Source organism: Culex pipiens, chromosome 3, assembly GCF_016801865.2.
Source record: "Culex pipiens pallens isolate TS chromosome 3, TS_CPP_V2, whole genome shotgun sequence".
Classification (NCBI taxonomy): Eukaryota; Metazoa; Arthropoda; class Insecta; order Diptera; family Culicidae; genus Culex; species Culex pipiens.
The window spans coordinates 121,649,097-121,674,057 of NC_068939.1; the positions used below are offsets into that span (position 1 = coordinate 121,649,097).

Consider the following 24,961-nt stretch of genomic DNA (forward strand, 5'->3'; position numbering starts at 1 on the left):
AATATTTTTTAATGAGTTTGTTTTTGTGTGTGTTTCGTATGCTTTTTTTTTATGAGTGTAGAAATTTCTACAAAATTATTGCAAGTTTGCAACAACACGCATCGAAAAGTAATGTGAAAAGCAAATTATGGCTTTAATTTACCTTTATTGTGATTTTTTAAGCATTTGACGAATTTCAAACTGTTCAGATTTTTAGGGATTACTGAACTTTTTTTTCCTAATCATGGATCAATGTATCATACATAATTCAATAAAAATTAAATAAAATTTAAAATCCTTTGAAAGATTCCGCTATTCTCCGCCTCCACTGTACCACCTCCTTTTCTACGCATGTATTGGTACCATCCTGGGAAAACATCCCGTGTGTCAGCCATCGGCTCCTGTATTTATGCACCCGTCGAGACGCTTTTCCTCTCAGTTTTTCACGAAACGCGCTCCAGGTCGGCTAGCTTCCACAGCTGCAGGTGTAAACGTCACGGCCCCCTTAGATTTTCTACTACGGTTTTCCACCACACGTTTCCATAGCCACCAACCCAGGTTGTGGAGATGTGACAGATTGCTTGTTCGTGTGTGTGTGTGGGTATGTGAAAATTGAATTCGTAGTGCCTCCTGCAGTGAATATCCTTTTTTGCCGATATTCTTGAAATTACTCTGGAAGATTCGCGACTAGCGGTGTGGAGAGGTTCAAGGATTTACGTTCAGCAATTCTGGATTGTGTTTGCAAAGGATAATGAAGTGTTTTTCATTGGGAAATTGATCAAAGATAGCCAAGTATCCTTCGGAAGGTGCCAAGCTCAAGGCTGACTGGATTACTCGTTTTACGTGCGATTGTGTCGGTGTGTGAGGAGTAGGAAAACAAACAACAAGAGAAGAAGAAAATGGCCATGGTCTTCGCGCGGTAGAGGCAGTGCAGTGTTTTGGTACAGTGAAGATGCTGCGTGTCGGGACGATATCTATCTAGCTATCACAACAGGTGCACAGCTTCGTTAGTGGCTCATCTGGTCCTTTTGGGTACTCGATGTCCTGAGAGGAAAAACACCTGGCAATTATCGCATTTTATCGAGAGCGACAATAAAGGCAAAAACGCGTTTTTGTTCTTGCCTTGAGGTGAAGGTGGTTCAACAAGGCTCAGCAAAAAGTTGTAGGATAATAAAGTGACCAATCTTGTTCAAGGCTAAAAGGACAGGATGGTCAGGTTTGGCTGCTGATTGGAGTTGATCTTGTTTCAGGGTTGATGCTGTTGCCGGGATTATCGTTAGAATTATACACACATGCGAAGGTATATCTTATTATTTATGAAATGATTTTTTGCTTATTTTCACATATTTTAAAAGAACAATCCTTTTTTGTTTGTATCCGTTTTTTGTTCTTTCAACCTAAAGGAATTTTTAAGCATCGTTATAACATAAATTCCTAGTTTTTTTATTCAATATTTCTTAAAACTAATAACAAATTGATCCCTCAGAATTTCGACTGCAAAACAAATTGCTATAGCTTTTACATTCAGTGTAAAAAAAGAGTTGTAAAAGGCATTATATAGTAGTACATTGCCCATGGTCACATAAATGTCCCATATGCAAAAACAGCATTCAGAGAAAAACGCATTGGAAGTTTGCCCCACACGTAAGGCTACGTGTCAAGTTTTCGCGAAAAACTGGATTTCCTCCTGATTTCTACGACAAAGTACTGGATGTTGCAGGCTTTTCGGAAAGAGCACACGATTTTGAACCAAGCTACATCAATATAACTCAAAAGCGATGAAAATGCATATGAGACATTTATGCAGTACAGTTGTTTTGAGTATTCAAATCATTTTAAATGTTTTCGGAAAAAAAATTCCAGACTTGACTATCACAATTTTCAATTGCCCGAAGTTACGATTATCCAAAATTCGATTATCCCAAGGAATTATTAACAAAAAAAAATGTTGTTGTTTTTTTTTCTTATTTAACAAACGAGTGATGCACCCCATTTTGCTGAAAAAAAAACCTAAAATTCAAAGTTGATGAATGAGGTGGAAGTAAATCTTTCCCTGTTGCTGAGAGAAAGACCCATGAAGAGTATCGGGGCCGGCATTTACAAAGCGGATTATGTAACAGTTTATTAATCAACTTAATGTTAACATGTTAAGGTTAATGTTAACATTCCATAGGTTGTCTTCCTAAGGTGTCTTGATAAGGTCCAGTGCGTTGCATCGTCACGAAATTTTAGTTTCAAAATAAATCATAGTTTTTGTTAGTTTGAACAACTGTAGGTTAAGATTTCATTATAAGACATTAATAGACAGTACAAGGACATGTGAATTGATTGGCCCGCCCATGTAAGAAACCCCCCCCTCTCTATACCGCACAGTAGTAGTACGATTTACGAAGTTTTTCAAAGTGTTTTCAAAGTAAAAATTAATATTTGTATTATTCCATTATCACGAAGGACCCCCCCCCTCCCTTCTCCCCTCCTCTATCCATGTAATGGGACGTCCATGCATTACGTAACGGCGTAATATCAAGGGGGAGGGTGGATGGTTCGAGGATTTATACAAAAAAACGTATCGGAAATGTATTACCAGGGGGTGGAGAGGGTCTAAAAATATAAATGTTTTGTTACGTAATGCAAGAACGCTCCCTTAATATTTTAATGGTTTTGAGCAATTTACAAAAACGTGGAAGTTTTAGAAGGGAGGAGGAACTTCAAGTTTTCAGGAGGGCTGATTTTTTTTAAATAAAGTGCCCATATCGTTTGTTAATGGCCCCTAAGGGGTGATCTGCAAACAACGTAACTTATTTTGTTGACTTTTGTGCTTTTTAAATTAAATTTGAGGAAATAATAAAACTGTTTACCTACCCAACAAAACATTTTTAATTGCGAACAACTAAACGTTGCATACAACTTATTTAGGTAAGGGTTCGTCCAACAACAAAGTTACAAAAGTTTGTAAAAAAACAATCGAATCACGTGGTTTTTATTGTTTAGTGAATTTCACTGTAATTTGGCCGACATAAGGGTGTGAGATAAAAAAAAATCGTTGCGTTGTATTAGAATGAACCCTTACGTAAATCAGTTTATCATAAAAGGGCCATCCAGTAACCATGTGATTACTTGTTAGAAAGTTTTTAGAATTTTTACACCTGGTGAACATCGGTCTATTTTGATTTGTTTAACAAGTTTCAAGAAAATACCTACTTTTTTCGAGTTGCATACAAACTTAAGTAAAGGAATTTGTGAATGACCCATGTACAATTCTTCTGTAAATATGCTCGGAAACACAGGATTTTTTTCAAAAAGCTTCAACATTTAAAAGGAAATAGAAGTCTAACCAACTGAAAACAATTTTAAATGTATTTTCCTGCGTTTGAAATCATATTTTGCATTCTGGTTTGGTTGAGCGTTTTAGCAGAATGCATTACTATGAATACAAAGAGACGAGTTGTTCCTTTTAATTTCGCTATATATTTTTTAATATATTAATAGATACGTATTTCGTTTACTACTTGTAGACTTCATCAGTGTTCTGTTCTCGACAACTCGTCTCTTTGTATTCATACTTTGTGGCATGTGTGTGTGTGTGTGTGTGTGTGCAACCAATCAAACGGGACCACGCGGCCGCTTCTTACAAATTGAGTTGTTTCCATGTATTTTAGATTTTATATTCTATACATGCAAATAACTCGCATAGGCATTTGGAAGGTGTTAGCTCTGCCGAGCTTCGGTGACCCATTTCTACGCTGGCTAGCCGAGCGCGAGGTACCTCCGCTGAACCGACAAGCCCCGCCCTAAAGAACGGTTGCATCAATTTGATCCAAACGTTATTCAGAACTTCCGGACCCTCGTCAAATGGACAAAGATCCAGCGCGTATATAATTGTTAGCAGTAACAGTATTCCTAATTCCAGTCATAGCTCATACGCCGCGAATCTGAACGAGGGATCGAACCCCGCCTTGAGCAATTTTGATTTTTTGTTCATGTTCAGGAATTTCAAGAATTTATATTTCCTTAACTTTCTTATTGGGAGCAGATGGGAATCGAACCCAGAACTATTCGCTTATAAAGCGAACACCGTAACCAGTCAGCCACGGCCGCTCTTGCAACACTTGAAAATTAAATAAGGATGCAAAAAGGAAATTCCTCACCGGGTTTGAACAACACGATCTCGAACAGCCGTTCTATGCCGCGGAAAGCACAGATCCAAATCCCTCAGCTCCACATATTGGCCAACTTCCACTAGTCTTCTTCAGACCAAAATTTGATATCAATCGCCACCCAGCGCCGTCCGCTATAAAGCTGTCCGTAAAGCGAATTTAGTAATTCACTTGGTTGATGGCCGGCGCTGACAAAACAGTTTCCTTCTTCACCAGGTGCACAAGTTTTAAAACATTCACAAACCGTTCGAATAATTTTGAAGACATTAAAATTTGGTCTCAAACATTAAAAAATAAAAACTCCATGTAAATGACAGGAGCACAAAAATTTCTTGTATTCATACTTTGTGGCATCGATCAAAAATATTTTCAATTTCTGTGAAATTCCAATGTCCAATTCAAATGGCAAAAAAAAAAAATCTCTTCAATACTTGGATATTTTGAAAACTAATGAATGCAAAACTACTGGGCAGGTGTAAAACGCATTTAAAACACTTTTTTCATTCAAGTGTTAATACCACGGCTTTTAATTTAATTTTTTATATTTTTTTATTTTTTTGCCCCCCTTGACTTTGGCCAGAGACGAGGGACATAAACTTCAAAAAATATTTGCAACGGCCTTAAAAATACTTTAGCGAACGAAAAAAGCACCGCGCATTTATTTTTTTACTCTGAAATGTCGAAATTATTAAAATTCAAGAGTTTTTTAACATGGAAAATCGAACCAATAGTTTCCGAGATATTGCGAATGGATGACACTGAGAAAAACACAAAATTTTGAACTATGTGAGGGTGTATCTCAGTCCGATGAACAAAGCCAAACATTGTTTATTTTAGGAAATATTTCTAAGCTTCTCAAATAATTTTTTGGCTGAGTACTTTTCCTTCATGAAGTATTTTAGATTGAAAAAAATATGCTGGTCATCCATGTCAACTGCACTCAAAATCAAAACCATCCCTCAAAATGATACTTTCTATCCTTTTTTCAAGTTCACCTGGCGTCACCCTTTCAAAAGAGTATGTCAAAATCAGTACATTTTCGATACCCTTTTAAAAGGGTGACGACGGGTGAACTTGAAAAAAGGATACTTTTGACTTTGAGTGTGGGTACACTTTTGGACTCGACCTTCACCGATTTGGACCAAACTTGGAGGGAACGTTCATCTATCGATAGTTATTAGAAATCCCAAGTTTGGTGCCGATTGGATCATCCCTCTATTTTTGGGACCGCCCTCTTTATTGACGATTTCGATAAAAAAAAACATTTTTTTTCTTTTACTTGTAACTTTACAATTATTCGACTAAAAGACTCTGGTTGCATTTTACAGGAAATTGTACAAGGAATTCAATAAAAATAAAATATCAACGCTTAAATGCCTTCCAATATAGTTGATGGCTTTAAACGTGATTTTCACACATTCTATAACAAAATTGTCAGAGGAACACGATGGTGTTCCCCGGACAATTTTACATAAGAATCAATAAATATCTCAAACTAAACCAAACCATTGCCGAGAAACAGTCCTCCTAAAATAATGAATTGCAAACCCCTGAAAGAAGGCCTGGAGCGCAAGCGTAGATCACGTGCTTATTTTTGTATAGGAAATTTGTGTATCCATAATTCTGATAGAAATGCGACGCATTTATGGTTTGAAGTGAGGAAAACGACCTACAAATCATTGTCTAAAGTGTTTTGCATTTTGTTAACAGCATTCAGATATTTACATTACCTTCTCCTACAACTATAGATCATATTGCATTGCTAAGGTATCTGCTACCTACAGATAAAGCATTCTGTGTGAACATAACTCTTATGATTTCCATAGGCGTCACGTTACACTGAACCAATAAAAGCTTTCAGCGTGGGTAAAAGTTATTACAAAAAGCATCACTCCTGACGTGCACAGCAGCAGAAGCAGCACGGTGATTGTTTTGCATCGTTCTGCTTCCTGAATATGAGAGAGTACTTTCAATGGAACTGACAACAATAAACCACACGAGCTCTGAAGCTCTGTTTGATACGAGGACGTGCTTCCGGTGTGGCGCAAAGTTGGCATTTCAAAAATAGTTTTGACACTGCTTTTATGAATTCTCGTTTTATTCATGACGCAGCAGCAGCACGAACCCCTCGCAAAATGGAAAGCGCTTCATCCTAAAAAATCGAATCAAAAAGTAATCTCGTCAAAATTTTCCATAATTCAATTATCCGGGAAAAAGTGCTCGCTCCTCCTCGAAAAAATGAACAAAAACATAATCAATTCGGGGCAATTTCTAATCACGCTTCGAGCTCAATTTCCTAGACCTGGTTGCAAAGAGCACGCGCGCCAAATCCTGGAATCATCAAGCTTTAAAAGCTCTTCAAAAACAACAGCCATGCGATTGGAAGGCTACAACGAACGACATAATAAACCCCGTTCCTCTTCCGGTTCCGGCTAACAGACGATCGTGCTGATATTATACTGCCACAATACTGCGTCTTAAGTAGCGTAGTAGTGATAGAACTGCTCTTATTTTTTAAAGCAGCCTATTTTTTTTTATTTAAAATTTAAATTTTCACCGCCAAAAACAACAGAAAGTACTGAAAGGTACTTTTCAGCATCCATTTGAGTGCTAAAAAGTGTAACTTTTCAGTACTTTTGATCGTAAATGTCAGACTTTGAGTCTTTGTATTCAAATGAATAAGTACTGAATACAACATATTATGATAAATAATTAGCGTAAGGAGTATTGGAGGAATCCACTCTTGTGCATCCTTTAAAGCCTGTGCAGTCTAAGGGGTGGTTGGGTGTCTTTTGGTGATTTTCCGCGAAAAAGATTTTTTTGTATAAACTATTGTCCACAGCCTCCAACACCCATACTCCCATAGGTCAAAAGTTAGGGAATTTTATGGACTATAAGCTTACGTTATTAACTTTTTGGCCAATCGCAGTTTTTCTCATAGTTTTACGATTTTTCTAGAACAAACATTTTACAACGTTAGTTTTTGCCCTGTAGGCCTCCATAGTGGCACTTTTTGGTCTCAATTTTGCCATATTCGGAATCCTCAGAAAATTTAACATTAGATTGAGGTGTTGGAATTTTGAATTTGATTGGAAAAAATGCCATTTAGAATTAATTAAAATATTATTTAGCATTTTGTCGGATTAGGGGTAAAACAGGGTTTCGCCTACTTGATACAGCATTTGACGTATTGATCATAGGATAAATAAGATCTATTTCTTTTTTCACAAAAATGTTTTATTTAATTATTTTTTAAATCAAAATTACAACTCCAATACTTCTAACTTACGTGAAATTGTCCGAGGATTCCGAATATGACAAAATTGAGACCAAAAAGTGCCGATATGGCGATCTACAGGGCAAAAACTAACGTTGTAAAATGTTTGTTCTAGAAAAATCCTAAAACTATGAGAAAAACTGCGATTGGCCAAAAAGTTAATACCGTAGGCTTATAGTCCATGCAATTCCCTAACTTTTGACCTATGGGAGTATGGGTGTTGGAGGCTGTTGCCAAAAGTTATTAAGGTTTTAAAAAATCCATTTTTAACAGTAATTTGCAAAAGCTATGAGAAAAAGTCAAACCAATCCTGGATGTCTATAGCACATTTTGAAGGGCTTCAAAATACCTTTCGAATGCATCTAAGAGAGTTGGAATTGATGAAGTTTTACGGAAATGCGAGCAATTTTAAGATTTTTCATGTTTTTTTGACCTCAAACTTCAATGCCCGTTTTACCCCACTTCCCTTTGTCGTAGAGGGCTCATATTTGGCATGAGTTCATCTCATGTATAGACAAACAAACCCTGAAAGTTTCATCCAAATCGGAGCACCTCGATACGACCTCTAGAACAAACCGAGCAGAATCTACAAATACTGCCTCTTAACCTCTCGGAAGTCGCGTGTTTTGGCGTTTCATACAAGTGCCATTACAAAGTGTGTACAAAGTACACGTGTGCAACTGCCGGTGGGGATTACACTCCACAAACCAGAATCGTCGTCGGCATGATGTGATTTAAAGTGATTTAAAATACAAAATTTAATTTCAATTCATTTTGAATAAAAACACTTGAACTAAAGACTATCCAACTAATTAGTCTATGCTTGTGAACTCTCTTAGACGACGCAATTACAACAGAAGAGCAGTTTGCCTAATATCTTGTCGAAACGCACGCCTAGATTCTGTCAATAAGCTGAAGCGGCCCCTAATTAATTGAAATGAAAGACAGCAAAATGGCTCGCACACAGTTCGACGTAAACAATTTAATCTGGACCATTCTGGAAATACCTACTACGCACTTCCTCGAGGCATCGGCAGATTTGTGCCGCGTGTAGATTAGGCCGCTGTTTTGTGCGGTTATTTGAGGTGTGGGTGGGTGAAAGGACGTCCTATTTTCCCTGTGGCAGGATGGTACAAGACGAAAATGAAGAAAAAACAAAAATCTACCCACAAATATGCAAATTCAACTTTCGGCCTACAACCACAGAATTTGATCCTCGACCTCTCTCTCGGCTGAGTGTGTGGGCATCGGAATGTAGAAATAATAATAAAAAAGGGGGCAAAATCACAAGGCACAAGGATCTCAACCAAGGACACTTACCCCATCATCAAAAATAGAACAGAAGGAGGGAGGACACAGTCTGGTCCCAGCAAAGAAGCTAATACCAATCAAAGCCGAAAAAGAGCGCAGAAACTTTCTTCCAAGGGTTCCGACTTTTCCCGTCATGTCAACTACCCATACAGAAGAGATTTGGAGCCATTACGGTGAGAAAAGGGGAAAGTTTATCATTTATTTACTACGGGTGCCGTATTGTTGGAGAAATTTGAACATTTCTAGAGTTTTTTAAAGGTCCTATAAGCTATTGTGTTTCATATGTTTAAAGGACCTATTCAAAAAAAAAAAACTCTAGATTTGTTTTAACGGTACACATCAACCATAGGTTTAGCACCCAGATTTCTGTTACATTTAAGTTTCTTAAAAAATACGGGAAATATCGATATAATTTTTTATTCATCCCCTAAATTACTGTCTTCAAAGTTATTTACAAAAAAAGTTTGACTTTTTTTGTAATCAGATTCTTGCAGGATTGGGTCCGCAAGGTTGACAAATTTGGAATAAGAAGACAACAACTTCCTTGGTTGCTGTACAACATTTTTTTTTTTAAAGCGGTTATTTTCCAAATTTAACAAATTTTGCAAAGTTTTCCTCTTACGTAAGCAAAAAATGCCTTTAAAATTTGTTATTAAGTTTACAAATTCACATAAAATTGACCTCTTGAAATAAACATTAGCTTAGGTTTTGGCTGAGTGTGAGACAAACATATAACCAACCCTCCCAAGTAACATTTTTAAACCAACTAGTCACCACCTAGTTTTATTGAGGTTTTATGGTAGCATCTTAATTGCTTATAAGTTTTATATTGGCATTCACAGCAACTAATAAGCATGAGCTGATTTATAGGTTCTACACCCAGAACTAGGCATCGGCATACGAGAGGATAAAGAGCACGGTTCGGTAGTAAAATGGTACTGTGAACAGACGGAGAGGATAAATCCCGAAATTACCGAGAGTACTTCACTCATGGGTTCATTTTCAAAAAAGTTCATCTGTCAAAAAAAAAGTACCGGTACCGAGACTCGAACCCAAGACCTTTGGCATATTGAACCGCGCCTTTGCCGTATGGGCCACCATGGTTTGGTGACTAAGTGGCAGTCATTTGTCCATATAAGCCACTCAATAGGATGAACAGTTTCAATGAACGAATGAACACGCGAGAGGTCTATACTCTCGCAAAATAGTACTTTCCTCACGTTTCTTTTCGGGAGGACTTTCCCCTCGATCTTTAACTTTGGGTGTAAGAAGGTTTTATGCCTCGGACATAAAACCTGGTGCAAATAAAAGCTAAAAGGCTTTCAATAAGGTTTTATGAAAGTTTTAAGAGAGTCTTGAAAACCCGATGGCAATGTCATGCCTAATGGTTTAAAACCAAGGGTGTTGTAGCTGTCAAGTGCCATTAGGCATGCAAAAAGCTTACTTAAAACCATAAGCTCTTAAAAAAGCATTTAACGCGGCCAAATAGCAATGCATAAATATGGCTCCAAACGCGTGGTCTGATTGAATGTGATTGACCGCCATCTTGGTAGAAAAAGTTGAAAAAGCAATAAATTTGATTAGCATTTGATGAAAACACACATTTATCCTGAATTTCTGACATAACTAGTACAACCATAGACGTTCAAAAATTTGTTGAATATTTTTTTCAAAAAACTGCAGAAAAAAAATTTTTAATTAAAAATTGTAATTACAAAAGAATAATTTTTGATGAAGCGAGTTGATTTTTTTGGCTCTATCTCCCCCACATTTATCGATATAATTTTAACCGCAGCTGAAATTAAGCCACCAACTGCGAGAAATAATCTTTCAATTATTATAATTACCTCCAATACATATTATTTCAACATCGCCATTTTTGCAAACCATCTCCATTATATCATTTGGCAAGACAAAGACTATTTTTTTGCCAGAATAAAATCTGTCTGGCATAAGACGTTTGAAGACGTATGAAATGTCATTTTTCCATAACTCCTAACTGGGTTTTAACAAAGGTTTTATTAAGGCTTTAACGGTACACATCAACCATCGCTTTTGCACCCAGATTTCTGTTACATACATTTTAGTATCTTCAAAAATACGGGAACTATCGATATGATTTTTTATTCATCCCCTAAATTACAGTCTTCAAAGTTATTTACAATAAAGTTTGACCATTTTGACAATCAGATTCTTTCAGGATTGGGTCCGTAAGTTTGACAAATTTGGAATAAGAAGACAACAACTTCTTTGGTTGCTGTGCACCCTTAAGGAGGTTTTTTTTAACCCTGAACTCCTACGTAGGTTTTATAAATAGGCCGTGACAACCTTTTGCGGAGGTCCTTTTGGGTTTTAACAGAGGTTTATCGGAGTTCTGGGGAGGCTGTTACGACTAAGTGGTTTTAATGTTGGTTTTGGCTGATAGGTTTTATAGCGGTTGTGACAGCTTTGATAAAGCCTAAAATATTACTTGGACTATTCGTGATCAGTTGTGAAAATTAGCACCCCTATCCTAGCGATAGAATGTGTAAATTATTAATTGACGTGTTTAAATAAAATTTCATGTAAATGTAAGCCAACTTTTAAATATTTTTTTTTATTAAATTGTAAAAAAAAAATAAAAAAATAAACTCAGATTGACCACCACTTAACGGTTCATTCACACATCGGCCTGTCTCATAAAAAGAACTTCCTCAGATTCTGCTGTCCGAATGCCTAAGCTTCTCGGAAGACCCTTTCCCTTTTAAGATGGCGGAGATTGTGCCCACTGGGAGGGCATCTGATTCACGGTGCTGTTTACGAAAATGTGACAGCAGTAGCGGGAGGGAGGCAAGGACCCAGCTTTGAAGTTGGTGCTTGGATATATTTTTACCATCGCGATAGGATAAACTACGACTTGGATTTGTTCTGCAAGCAGATTTCGAATGTCAGTGAATGTTTTTCAGATCGAAAGGATAACGTTTTTGGGTGAGCTAATTTAGTTATTTTCAATGGAAACATCTTTATTCACAACACATGTGAAATATTTTCAGGGAAAAATCTCTTTATACTGTACCACTGGAAAAACTCAAATCTACTGTAAACGAAAATTGCAGAGTTACCATTTTCCCAAGATTTGAAAAAAAAAAATCTTTTAAAATGATTTTCTACGCATTTTAATTGACGCTTTCTCGGTAAAACATGTACATTTCATAGAAACTGTATCACTTTTTTTCTATAAATAAATATTGCCCTTGCTGCTTTGCGGTAGAAGAACGAAGCAGCACGCTTCCAATCACCACAAATCATTTTGCGGTGATGACACGTGTGTACACACTGCACAATTACATGTTTACCGAGCAGACCGACACGCACACGTGGTGTTGTTTTGCAGCCATCGCCTCAAATGAATCGTTAACGTAATTTCCTTAGAATTATTCAGAGTGTATTCGAATTGGTTGGCACACATCGAGCAATAGTTCTGGGATCGGAAGGAGACTGAGTATTTTTTGATATTTTTTTTTCAAATGTCAAGATCCAAAAGATGGTGTTTCCCATACAAATTCCCATATAAAAAGTCAAAGTAGTTATGTCACAGACATAACCGGAATGGCGTAGACTACGTAAAGTTTAGATATGTGGACACAGAGTTTTCCATTTCTTAATTTTGATGAATTAGCTAGACACTTGAAATACATTAACGGAATAAGATCGTGAATGCGAGATGGACCCCCCGACACATAGTAAATTCAATCGGACCGTGTACGTACCGGTTGTTGAAACGGAATTTATATACGAAATATATGGCAAATCTAATGCGAACAAAACCGCAGCTACCATGTAAACATACTTTGAATGTGTTGATAAATCTTTTACTAGACAACATCGAATGGAGGAAGGAAAGAGAAGAACGAAAAACGATTTTTTCGCGAACCGAATGAACGTTTAGTAGCAGAATGAGGGGGAGGGAGAGGGGTTGGGGGCGAGAGCAGCCTCAGAAAGCTGTGCAGTCCGTCGCCCCGAAAACCAAAATTTGTTCCTGAAATTTAAACTGTAATCATTCAATGCGCTTCTTCGCCCCGGGTGGGACGAGGGACGGGGAGTGAGGCAACTCTGAAGAGTTGGGAAGTTTAACAACTAGAATTGGGAAGTTTCACAACCACGGCTTGACCCACGAGAGGCACCTTTTGTGCGAGAAGGCAGCAGGCGCGCGCCTCATTTGGTTGCTGCATCGTCGGGTGGGACGATCCAAACGGTCCGGCCATCGAGAGGCAACTGGCTGACGGTGACGACGAGAAGGCGATGCGCACTTCTTTTGCAGTTCTGGTCCCTCTCTCTTCTGCTGCTGCTGCTCTGGGCTGAGCTTTCCTGCTGCTGCTGCCGGTCCGACGTCTGAGACGTGAATGATTTTCTGAAAACTGGCGCGCGTTCTTATATATGATTTCGGCCCGCTACTTCCCCTCCTTTTTCGCGACCGACACTCGGTCGCGTTGCTCGGGTGATTTTCCCCTCAAAATAGGTACTTGACATTCCCGTCCGTGAGTGGGAAGCGCTCATTTTGCTTGCAAAATCTCTGCATTTTGAAAACATTTTAAAACATTGAATTGTTTCAATAGTAAAACTATTTTGCCAACAATGAAAGTGTTATAGCAAATTGCTGAATAATTTTCGAATCGAATGGAACATAAATCGTGTCGATTCGATTAGAGGGAAGGAAGATATAAGCGTTTGACGGATGACGCAGTATTCAGGGCCTTCGGCCCGGGTTTTTTGGAATGGCACCCCAGTACCTTCGACAAAGACGTAAGTCTACGTCAAAATTAAAACGTTTATGTTCAGCATACTGAATTGATTCAAAAAACAGTTTCGTCTGCGTTTAAAAATTTGAAAAATCATTGCGATCAGAAAGCGTTTCGGTCTCATTTGGCATGCTAAACAACCCTATAGCATATGCCAGAAATTTTAACATTTCTGAAAATGTCCAAATGAATTCCGCATTTCAAGTCAACTGTTGTTTCAACCGTTGAAAACCACACATTACCTTGTTTAATTCATATCCATACACAGTAAAAAATTGTGTAAATTCGGAAGGAGTAAAATTTGAGGTTGTAATATTACCTCTTCTATGGTGTAATATTACCTCAATGTAAACTGAAGAAATGAAATTACAATGAAATATTGATAAATTTACACATTTTGAGAGGGAAAATTACACATTTTTTTCTGACATAAAATATGTACTCATTCCGAAACGTAGAGAATTACTCAAGGACAATCAAATCAAATTAGCTTTGATTCAAGAAAGCACAACATTGCCCGTAAGTTAAACTAAAATGAGGCCTCCAGCCTAAATTTCAGTTCATTTGGTTGAAAAATTTGCCCTGGCTAATATTTTTTTATTTCCTGGTACAGTCCAGACTTAATTATCCGAAGTTTTTTTTTCATTTTCTTATTTTGAACATTAAATTCGAGTTCTGCGACCCTATTTTAGCCATTTTGCCTATTAAATAACTAAATGTATTTATTAAACATTGGATCACTGCCATTTTGGCCGCCATCTTGGATTTAAAAAATCTAAATCACACTAGCTTAGTTCAGGGGTCATACTTAAGCTCTAGAATCAAACATAAGACAACGAAAAAAAAAACGTTTTTTCGTGATTCGATTATCCGAAGTGATTTTTTTTCCGAGGCCTTTGGATAATCAAGTCTGGACTGTATGCACAACTTTGGCAGGAAATGATGAACTTTTTGACACTGCAACGCCCAACGCATGTCCAACTTTCACAGACGCCCAGAAAAAATTGGAGCGATAACTTCAAATCGGTGGTTTCGGGCATCACTCAAATTGAGACTCAATCAATCGGGACGATTCTTTTTTCCAGTGATTTGTAAGTGCTCTCTACACAGCAAAAAATGCGATGGTAAAATCGCATGCAAAAGCATGCACATCACCTTCGTCAAAAAAGACACTCAATATTACACACTACATGTACAATTTTTGTAAACACACAAAAAAGTTGCAATAAACGCATATATGAGCTTGACATTTCGGTTACGCAGGTTTCCCATACTAATTTGCTACATATTTCAGGGTGTAATATTACATAGAATTTCATAAAATAATACAAAACTTATTTTACACCCAGGCCTTTTACACACAGCTGGATTACTACATTTTTTGCTGTTAAAAGTTGAGTAAATTTGGAAGGTGTAATTTTAGAAGGTTGAATATTACCTCTTTAATTATGTAATTTTACCTCAATTTAGACTAAAAAGTGACATTACACCAGAAAATTGGTAAAATTACACATTTTTTCGGACATAGAAAATGTACCCCTTCCCAGATGTAATATCACCATGTACTTAAATGATTGATTATGATGTTAGGAATAATGTTTTCTTAGTAAAGAAAAGATAATAAAATACTTTCTCGCATTTTTTTTCGAAAATCGATTGGGATCAATACATAGGGGAAATATACCCGTTTTAAGCCTAATAAGCGGTCGCGTTTGAATGATGCTGGATAATCTGGAGTGTTCCTTGAAACTTGCTAAAACCACTCAAACGCTCGGGTAGTCATTTAACCCCTATTTTTTTTCTTTAAAATCTCATAACATTTTAGAGAATTTACCAATTTGGATGCTTCCGGTTGCAAAAGATCCAGATTTGTTATTTGTTTTTGGGACAAATATGGTCCACTTTTACCGGAGATATTCCGTATTCCGTTGGGGTACCTCGGCCCTGCTATTTGGGTCTTTGGTCAATATAACAAAAACTATTTCACATAACAATGCCGGAAATGATGCAAAACTTCAAGATATCATCCTAATACATCATCCTGCAAAAAAAAAAATGACATGGTCAAGACCTACGGGACACCGGAGCCGGTTCCAGTTGGGCACCAATCGACATCAGCTCAGTGAACCGTTCCCGGTTGGAACCTGTTCCGGCGCCCAAAGGTCTTGACCATGTCAATTATTTTTGCAGGATGACGTATTAGAATGATATCTAGAAGTTTTGTATCATTTCCGGCATTGTTCTGTGAAATAGATTTTGTTATATTGACCAAAGACCCAAATAGCAGGGTCGAGGTACCCCAACGGAATACGGAATATCTCCGGTAAAAGTGGACCATATTTGTCCCTCATCTGACAGTTGAAATTATAGACAAATCTGGATCTTTTGCAACCGGAAGCATCCAAATTGGTCAATTCTATCAAAAGTTATGAGATTTTTAAGAAAAAAAATAGGGGTTAAATGACTACCCGTGCGTTTGAGTGTTAATAATAGTTATGCTATTCCTATTACATGCATTTAAAAAAAATATTTCCAAAATGCATTCTAATCAGTCGAGTGCATTGGGCCACGCCCATTTTCCTATTTTCAGCTTAGTTCTTTTTTTCTTCCAGAGCTCTTTTGTGTCTGCTAAGTGCTTTAAATTTTAAGCGAACACTCACGAAAAGTAGCATTCATAGAGAAAATTCCCTGGCATCACTGGCTGGTGTTGGTGGCCACCCTTTTTTCTTTATTTGCCTTCGCTTCTCGCTCGGTTTTCTTCAGCCTTCGATTGGAATGGGTAGTCAAAATTGAACCGTCAAAAGACTTAACGCGTTTGTTTTTTTGATGGTGCTTGCTAATTATTTACATGTTTCGGGATTATTTTTCAAGTGAGTGGCTAACTAATGTGCAAAAGAACATGTTGCCGGTAGTTGGAAGCAATTTTATATCTCAAGCGCTTTTAAATCGTTGGCGCAAGTGAAAAGATATTGATGGCGACTTCCGTTAAGCAGTTAACCTCTCATCTTGCCTCTCAAAGTGCGTTAAATTTGATCTTTTTGGCCATTCAATGGCATAAATTTGCGTGCTTACTTGAGGCGGTTCTGTTGCTGGTAAGTTTATAGCCTAAATAGTATTTTTGGAGCTTTAATCGAGCATCAAACTCTTCATATGGCGAAGATAGGTGTTTAATTAGAAAGGGTATATTTCCCCTAAGAAGATTTAATAATGCTTATTTTGTCATTAAATGATATGAATTTGTCCAAAATTTCAGTTTTTGGTTTCTCCCAGGCGGTTTTATGTCGAAAAACTGCAATTTTAAGGCTCGTTTAATTTAGGGTTGCTCATGTTTTCCAGTGAAATCCATGCAGCTTGCAGATTTTATTTCCACGAACATTTTTCAACGAGATATTTGAGTTTTAGTGGAAAAAAAGCGCCAATTTTCAAAAATTCTCAGAATTAACAGGAAGGCCTACTTGTTTTCAATGAATCCATATCTGGAATCTATTTTCACGAAAGCAGAGAATATTCGGAGCTACGCCTGTTTGGAATGTTTTTTTTTGCGGTTATCAGCTGCATTTTAAACCGCTGGCAAGTTTGGTTATATCTCGGATTTCGTACCACTTTTGCCATGGTAAAAATCTGTAGATAAATAATTGACAGAAATCGACAAATGTCAATCAACCAGAATACAAGATGGATGGATGGATCCTTTTTTTCCGTGTCTATTGGATTGATTTGCTGCAATTTCAATAATTGAAATCGATCTCATGCACACACATCCTGAAAATCCTTAAAGCAACTCTTCCCACCAGTCAAGATTCCTTCCCCTGAATTGCACCGCCGGTGACATTGACACATGGACTTGCCCCGACCCCGGCGGGGGTCACTCACGAAGAGTCGATATTCCGATCGTATAATATGTAAATTTGCACGCACGCAGCATAAAAAATCGACAAACCCACATTCTATCGGTCTACGAAACGTGTGCGGAATCGGACCAAATTTCATTGTCACACTCACCTTTGAGCTGGGGAATCGTCGATTTGCACCGCAATATCATCAATCAGTTTGATGCTTTTCAGATTCAGGTAGGGGTAAAATACCACACAGTAAAATAATCATTTTTTTTACAAAACAATTATTTTTTCAGTAGTTTTTTTTTAATGGTTTCGGATTAGTGATAATTTGAAAACATTTTGTAAATACTTTCGGAACAACGAAGTATACATTGATCCATCTTTTTTCCTTTACTACATTTTTTCTCAGTATGTACAAGGGACGTGAATTTGAAAACCGTTTAAATGATGGATGGTGGTAACAGTATGATTGCTTCTGCTGCGTAATAAAAAATTGAGGGTGCGACTTGATTGCTCCCTGGCACTTAGTTAAACTTTGGGGAATTTGTGTTACAAGATAACTTGACAAGGAACAAATGGTTTCTTTTTAATCTAGCTGGAAAAGTTTTCTAATGGAAAGACGACAAGTTGATTATATCGAGCCGAAAAGTCAAACTTACATGATGATTATTTTTTTAAGATTTTTTTTAAGAATGAGCTATCAACAAAATCATTGATGGTTTTATTTTATTTTCGTCAATACTTCCCGCACATGATTTATTCAATCACGTCACCAAAAAAAGGGTAAAACAAAAAAGTCATGCTAAAGTTTTTATGTGACATTTGTGCATTAACGTGAAACGTGACGTGTACAAATAACGTTACTTAGAGCTGTGCAAATGGCAGGCAAATGAGGACAGAAAACAGGACAAGAAAAAAAAAAAACTCAAAAACATTCCTTCTCTCGACTGGGATTGACTTATTGGACAAGGAAATCCTTCGTGAACTTTCAACAAAGCTGCGATGGTGGGAGCTTTGGGTTGTTTGTGAGCACGTGTATGCCGATCACGTGTTGGTTTTTATTCTCCTTCTGTGTTGGCAAAGTCGGCGGGATTTATGGAAATGTACCTCAACTCACCGGAAGTTGGTACGGGGTGAATGACTAAGATTTTTGCATTTTTTTTTAATTTTAGCTGGCTTGTAGCCAAAAAAAAAAAAGAAAATATATCAAAATATAATTGGCGCCTTCTGTAAATTTGTATGCACAACGGTAAAAAAACACGATTAAAAACCATTTCTGATCACTTTATTTCATTTTAATGCAAAAATTTTGTTTTGACAAGACAACATTTTTTCGATGGATCAACTATGGTCCCTTTTGGAACGAGCTGTCAAGTAGGAGCTTTTCTGTCAAGAAGGGCCGCGAGGTTAATTTTTCAAAATTGATTTAAAAATCTATTTTAAACTCTTTGTGGTCGTACAAAGGGTCAATGTACTCAGAAAAATAAGCTTTATCGCAGTAAACAATAATATCAGCAATCTAAGCTGCATTTTAGGACCCAATTACAGGACATGGTATTTGAATGAAAAAGTGTTTCGAAATGGATTTTACACCAGCCTAACACAACATGTAATAATAAGTTTTAAAAAATATCTGTGTAGCTAAACTTGATTTTCAACGCAGGAAAATGCATTTAAATCGTTTTCAGTTGGTTAAAGTTCGATTTACATTAAAATGTTGAAGCTTTGAAAAAATATGCTCCTAGATTTCTAGAGCCGATGTTGAAGAAGGTGACATAAACTTTGAAAAATATTTGCAACGGCCGGTTTAATGAAAATAAAATAGCATTCCAATACACGGATAGAAATCTTGTAAGCTAGTCCGGTAATCTTGCCGGTCACGCTATGTTGTCAAATTTGTAAAAATCGTAATCTCTTGTAACCAAGCGCCAGGGTTGCGAATGAGCGAGCGAGCCAGAAGCCGTGCTCACTCATTCATGAGCATGAGGACTTAACAGGTAGCTCGTGCTCGCTCATGCTCATCGCATGCGCTCGCGCTCAATGAGCGCTCATCAGCAAATCAGGTAGATTTTTAGTATTGTTGATGAATCTGGCACAGGCCAATTGGATTGCCACTTTTGAAGATAATTTCATCGCGAAAAAGGGACATGAACTCATCAAAGTTGCATTGGTAATTTAATTTTGGTTAACCGCGGTAAATTTTCATGAAATCATTCGTTGGCGTCGAACTATCAAACATTGATCGCGGTGGATTGCGGGGGATACTTTTCTACCACAGTTTTTTGTGTGATCAATGTGGATTTTTGTTAATTCGAAATATTTCAAGAAAATTTACCGCGGTTAACCAAAATCAAATTAACAATGAAACTTTAATGTTGTCAGCCTATATTTTTTTTCAGAGTTTGATAATTTAGAAAACTAGTTTTGATTAAATTCCCGATAAATGAAAAATGGCTGACTCGCAATTAAGGTGTCTTAATTTGCTAAGAATCCCAGACACTCTTTTTAGCTTATTTCACTTTCAAATTTAGAGTAAACTGTCAAGGAACGGAATTTTTAGGTCTTAAATAAGCTGTAAATAGGATGGTAATCGATTTTTTTATATTAAAACATGTTTTTACTTGTGAGCACGCTCATTTCTCATTTATTTATTTGGATCGACTCCAGCATATAAATAAGATAATTGATGTGAAAATTATCTAAGACACAGATTTGACATTTATTGCATGCAAAATTATTTACAAATAATTGACTAAACAAGATGAGGTGCCCAGGAATTAAAACATGACTAAACGTATTACCAAGAAAACATATTTGTGTTCCTTAAAAGATACTTTTCAGCTTTATTAAATAGTTCACTTTCACGTGTCACTCTATTATCAACTTTTTTTATTAATCGAATTATTTCTACACAGTAAAAAAAGTGTACATTTGGATGGTGTAATTTTGTAAGGTTGAATATTACCTCTTGAATGTTATAATTTTACCTCGATTTAGACTGAAAAAGTTGCATTACACCAGAAAAGTGGTAAAATTACACATTTTCAGAAGTAAAATTACGCATTTTTCTAACATAAAAGACGTACTTCCCAGATGTAATATTTCTATGGTTTTTTACTGTGTACAGATCTTAATGTAACACCTTAACCCCTTAACTCTGACTCCAAAACAAGTTTCAAAACAGAAAATATGACAAATAACTTCATCCAATATTATTAAGATTAGCCTATTCAAGCCTCCATTTAAAAAAAACAACCTCGAAGCTCTGCTGAAAAAAAAAGTTATTATCGTTTACCCGTTACAGGTAAAAAAATACCGCTCATTTTGCTCAATGAGCAAAAATGAGCGCGAGCGCGAGCAATGAGCATTTTTGCTTATAAAATAAATGAGCAAACACGAGCACGAGCAAACGTGAGTTAGCTCGCGTCGCGCTCCTCCTCACGAATGAGCGAAAAATGCGCGCTCGTGAGCGGATGAGCGCTCAAAATCGCAACACTGCCAAGCGCATACGCGAAATCATTTTTTTTTAAATGAATCAAAATGTTTAAAATGGCATAACTCAAAAAGTGCACATTTGTGCACTTTGAAATTTGGAGACAAGTTAGGACATGGTTCAAAATTTAGGCTGGAAAATTTTCAGATCGCACAAATGCACACAAAAAAAGCACTTTATTAACAAAGTTGAAAAAACTAAATTTTGAATAAAAATCCATCTTTTTGTATTTTTAGTAATTTTTTAGCCTGTAAAAGCATGTTTTGTTCAATGTTATGTTGCTTATGTTTACAGCAGTAGTGCACTTGTAGTAGTGAGGAGCAGTTGGGAGCATTCGAAAATCACATTACGCATTCTGTCTTTTCATCACCCAGATCGTAATGTTTCCAAAATCATCAACATTTCTTCTGATTTTGAACAACAACGTTGTCGATTTGAAAACATTTGCAGCAAATTGAAAAAAATTGACGATTTTGGAAACATTTCGGTTATTACAAATTCGACAATATAGCGTTACCGGACTAGCTTACAGGATTTCTATCCGTGTAAAAACAATTTAAAATGCATCAGCCCAATACATCATCCTGCAAAAGTTATTGACATGTGAGCAATTATCATCGAAATCAGCCGATTTCGACCATTTCGCTCTGAGGCTACCAACTGTACGGATTTTATCCTTACCGTTCGGATTTTCGACCTTCTTCGCGGATTTTTAGCCGATTTTTACGGAACTCATTGATGGGAGTAAAAACTGTTGATTGATTTTTAACTATCATTTTCAAATTTTGGTTTGGTTGGATTAACAAAGCAGAAAGTTTTTTTTGAATTCCAATGAGTTGAGTCTCTAGCTGACCAAAAGCTTGTGGAAATCTGAAAATCAGAAAAAATAGGTACACCGAAAAAAACTGGCAGATTCTTAAATATAATTTTTAATTTTTGAATTTTTTATGTGTTTTAGGAGACAAAAAACCGCAACTTTTGAGCCATACAGAAATATGGAGAATAATTTTGCCGCCGAGTTATGACTTTTTGTTAAAAAATATCGTGATTTTACGAAAACAAACTTTATTTAATCCACCTTCAGGTGGTTGGTGCCTTCCTAACATTCATAAAGTGTAGACATTTAGTCGAAATAGCATCATTAACAAATTAACTTTATTACTCATTTCTTTTGCCAGGGGTTTCAGACCTTCAATATGTCTTGCTCATCGTTTATAACTGTTGATAGGGTTGTTAAATCTGCAATATTTTGGACGCGTTTGAAAGATCTTTTGATAACCCAACTAACGATAGATTGCATGCCATATCTGGACAACGTTTTCATCATAATATTCGAGATCCGGCCTTCAACAGTGTATAAATAGCACTTTTAAATGCCTATCTTAAAATGTCTAACATGTTACATAACTTTTGAAGTGCTTAGCTATGCATCATGATGCAATTTTGACCACAAGTTAAAGAAAGTCTCGATATGATTACTTAAACTGATATTTTTTTCTTTTGAACAACTATGACTAAATTTATTTGAGTTCATTTTGTTGTCATAATTGTATAAAAATTTCTGTAAAATTATTGGCAACATATTAAAAAAATTGTACTAAACCAAAAATTCCTGGGTCCTTGGAATTCCCGGGAAATTGAACTTTCGATTCCCGGGAAATTGAAAATCTCGAGAGTAGGGTTCTAAAGCTCTATGCAAATTTTTATGTTCAACGGTAAAAACACGATTGAAAACCATTTCTGATCACTTTCTTTCATTTTACTTAAAAAAAAAATTATTGACAAGACAACATTTTTTCGATGGATAGACTATGGTCCCCTTGGAAAGAGCTGTCAAGAGGACCTTTTCTGCCAAGAAGGCCGCGAAGTTATTCGTTTTAAATTGATTTAAAAATCCATTTTAAATCCTTTGCGGTCGTACAAAGCGTAATTGCACTCAGAAAAATAAGCTTTATCGTTGTGAACAATAATTTCACAAATTTAAGCTTAATGGTAGGGCCCAATTGTCACCCTCTAGTCACGAGAATGGAGCGCCAAATTCGTGTTCAGGGACAAAAATTATCGCTTAGGACAAAAATCAGGACGCTTGGGTTTGCCGGAAATGAAAGAGGGGTCGGGGGAACTTCTTGGTCATTAGCTACCTAGTTAAAAAAAGTGATTTAAGATCGCGGTGGATACTTTTCTAACACAGTTTTTTGTGTGATGAATGTGGTAGATGCTTTGGTGGATTTTTGACAGTTCGAATTATTTCAAGAAAATCCACTGTGGTTAACCACAATCAAATTAACAATACAACTTTGAGGTTGAAAAATATCATAATATAATATAATTTAGAAAAACAACATATTAATCAAGATGAAGTTATATAAAAACTTAGTGTTTTGAAAAAATGTCAAAATAGTTCAGTGAAGTTTGAGTTTGAACAAAAGTTGCTCAGAATGTCACTTAAACCTGAACCTGAACACGGAAGAAATAAAAAACCGAAAAAATCCGGTTTGTAAAAGAATTGGTTTTTGTGACTCTCTGACCACGCATCTCCATAATATTTGCTGGGTTATGTTTTGAGTTTGACCATTGACCATGGCTTTGTTGATTTCGTTCGTTTATAATAATTGCAAATGAACTGTAATGTTTTTTTTTTTTATTTCAATTCCATCATAAAACTACTTACTTTTCCTGTCATTCTAGCTCGATGAAACAGCCTACTTTTCACTACCAAAAAAAAAACAGATTCGAATAGAAACACTTTTCAAAACAAATGCTGAAAAGTTCTACTTTTCAGCACAGAAATGGATGCTGAAAAGTTAAACTCATCTTTCTGCAACTTGTTGCATACACTACTATTTTATTTTCATTTTATGATATAAATCATTTCAAAATTGGAATAATTTCTCCACCAAAACGATTCCCCTTTCCAAATTGACAATATAACTGCCATCAGATTTCAATAATATCTTCTATCATACACCCTCTTTAAACAACTCTCTCTCTCTCTCTCTGTTTATCTTTCAGATCGCGTCGCGGGAGCAAACTGCGCTGAATGAATGAAATCGCGGTCTACCACAACCACTGAATATGATGGAGTCGTCCATCACTTCAACAGCTTCACCAAGCGGTTAAAATTCCACCAGGACTTTCCAGCAGCGATTCCTGGCAGCTAGGCTAGGCTATCAAATTATCGCAGAAGTCGCCCACGCAACGACAAGTTTCTGCTGCGTGGTTGGTTGGCCGTTAAAAAGACCATCAAGAGCTTGTAATTGGGGAAAACGACTGTTTCTTGCCGTTCTCTTTAAATTTGGCATTTACAGAAGTGAAATGGAAGTAAACACAAAATATAAGTGACGAAAATAGGCCAACTCCCCCTACATTGAGTCAGAGTTGGGGCTGATTTGGGTGGTTTAGGGGGTGGTTCTATATGAGAACTTACGCCGTGCAATCTGTATCTGAAAACAAGGAGGCAAAAAGAAAAGACGAAAGCTCTCTGTATCATTCGAGTCACGCGACTTTTGATCCGACCAAACTAGAGTAGCGTAAAGAGTGTCCTTGCGGGGGTGTGGGTGGACACATTACGACGAAAATGGGAAGCTTGCCAAATTTGAACGAGCTGACGACGGAGCGGTTGGAGCGCCGGTTGGAGGAACGGGAACGGATGCAGGCCCGCGAACGGATCATCGAACGGGACTTTGCCCGGGACCAACGGGACGGCGGCGGCGGAGCGGGACTGCGCGGGCTGGACCGACCGGTCTTTGTGCACCAGCAACAGGTGGGTGGAATCGTTTGGGGGGTTTTGGGTGCTATTTATTTTTTCTGGTGAGTAGGTTGAATTGAGAAGACATGTAGAATTTTGATTAATACAGATGTGGGTGGTTGTTTTAACTAGACAAATCTAAAGGTAGACCATAAGTTTTTCTTAGTTTCAACCAGTTTAAGTTTCTTTTTAAGAACATTGAGTGAAAATGGTACAATGATTTATAACGCCTGTTTTACGCTATATTAATGTCGAACTCATATTCGGTTGCTCTGAAAAAAAAAAAACCACGTCCGTATTATGTTTTTGCTTTTCTTGTTTATTTCATCAAATGGAACTGATAAACAGTATTTTCTTTATCCCACCCGTGTGGTTCAAT

The 24,961-nt window shown here is 36.9% G+C and overlaps 1 protein-coding gene across 1 annotated transcript in view; it reads left to right on the forward strand.

The window, feature by feature from the left end:
• The first annotated feature begins 453 nt into the window (after positions 1 to 453).
• Positions 454 to 24,961, forward strand: part of LOC120413070 (uncharacterized) — a 40,566-nt gene continuing 16,058 nt past the window's right edge. Inside the window, exons 1-2 of the mRNA XM_039573773.2 lie at positions 454 to 1,279; positions 23,847 to 24,597. Coding sequence (XP_039429707.1) covers positions 24,412 to 24,597 — 186 coding nt within the window. The 5' untranslated portion in view covers positions 454 to 1,279; positions 23,847 to 24,411. The remainder of the gene's footprint in view (positions 1,280 to 23,846; positions 24,598 to 24,961) is intronic.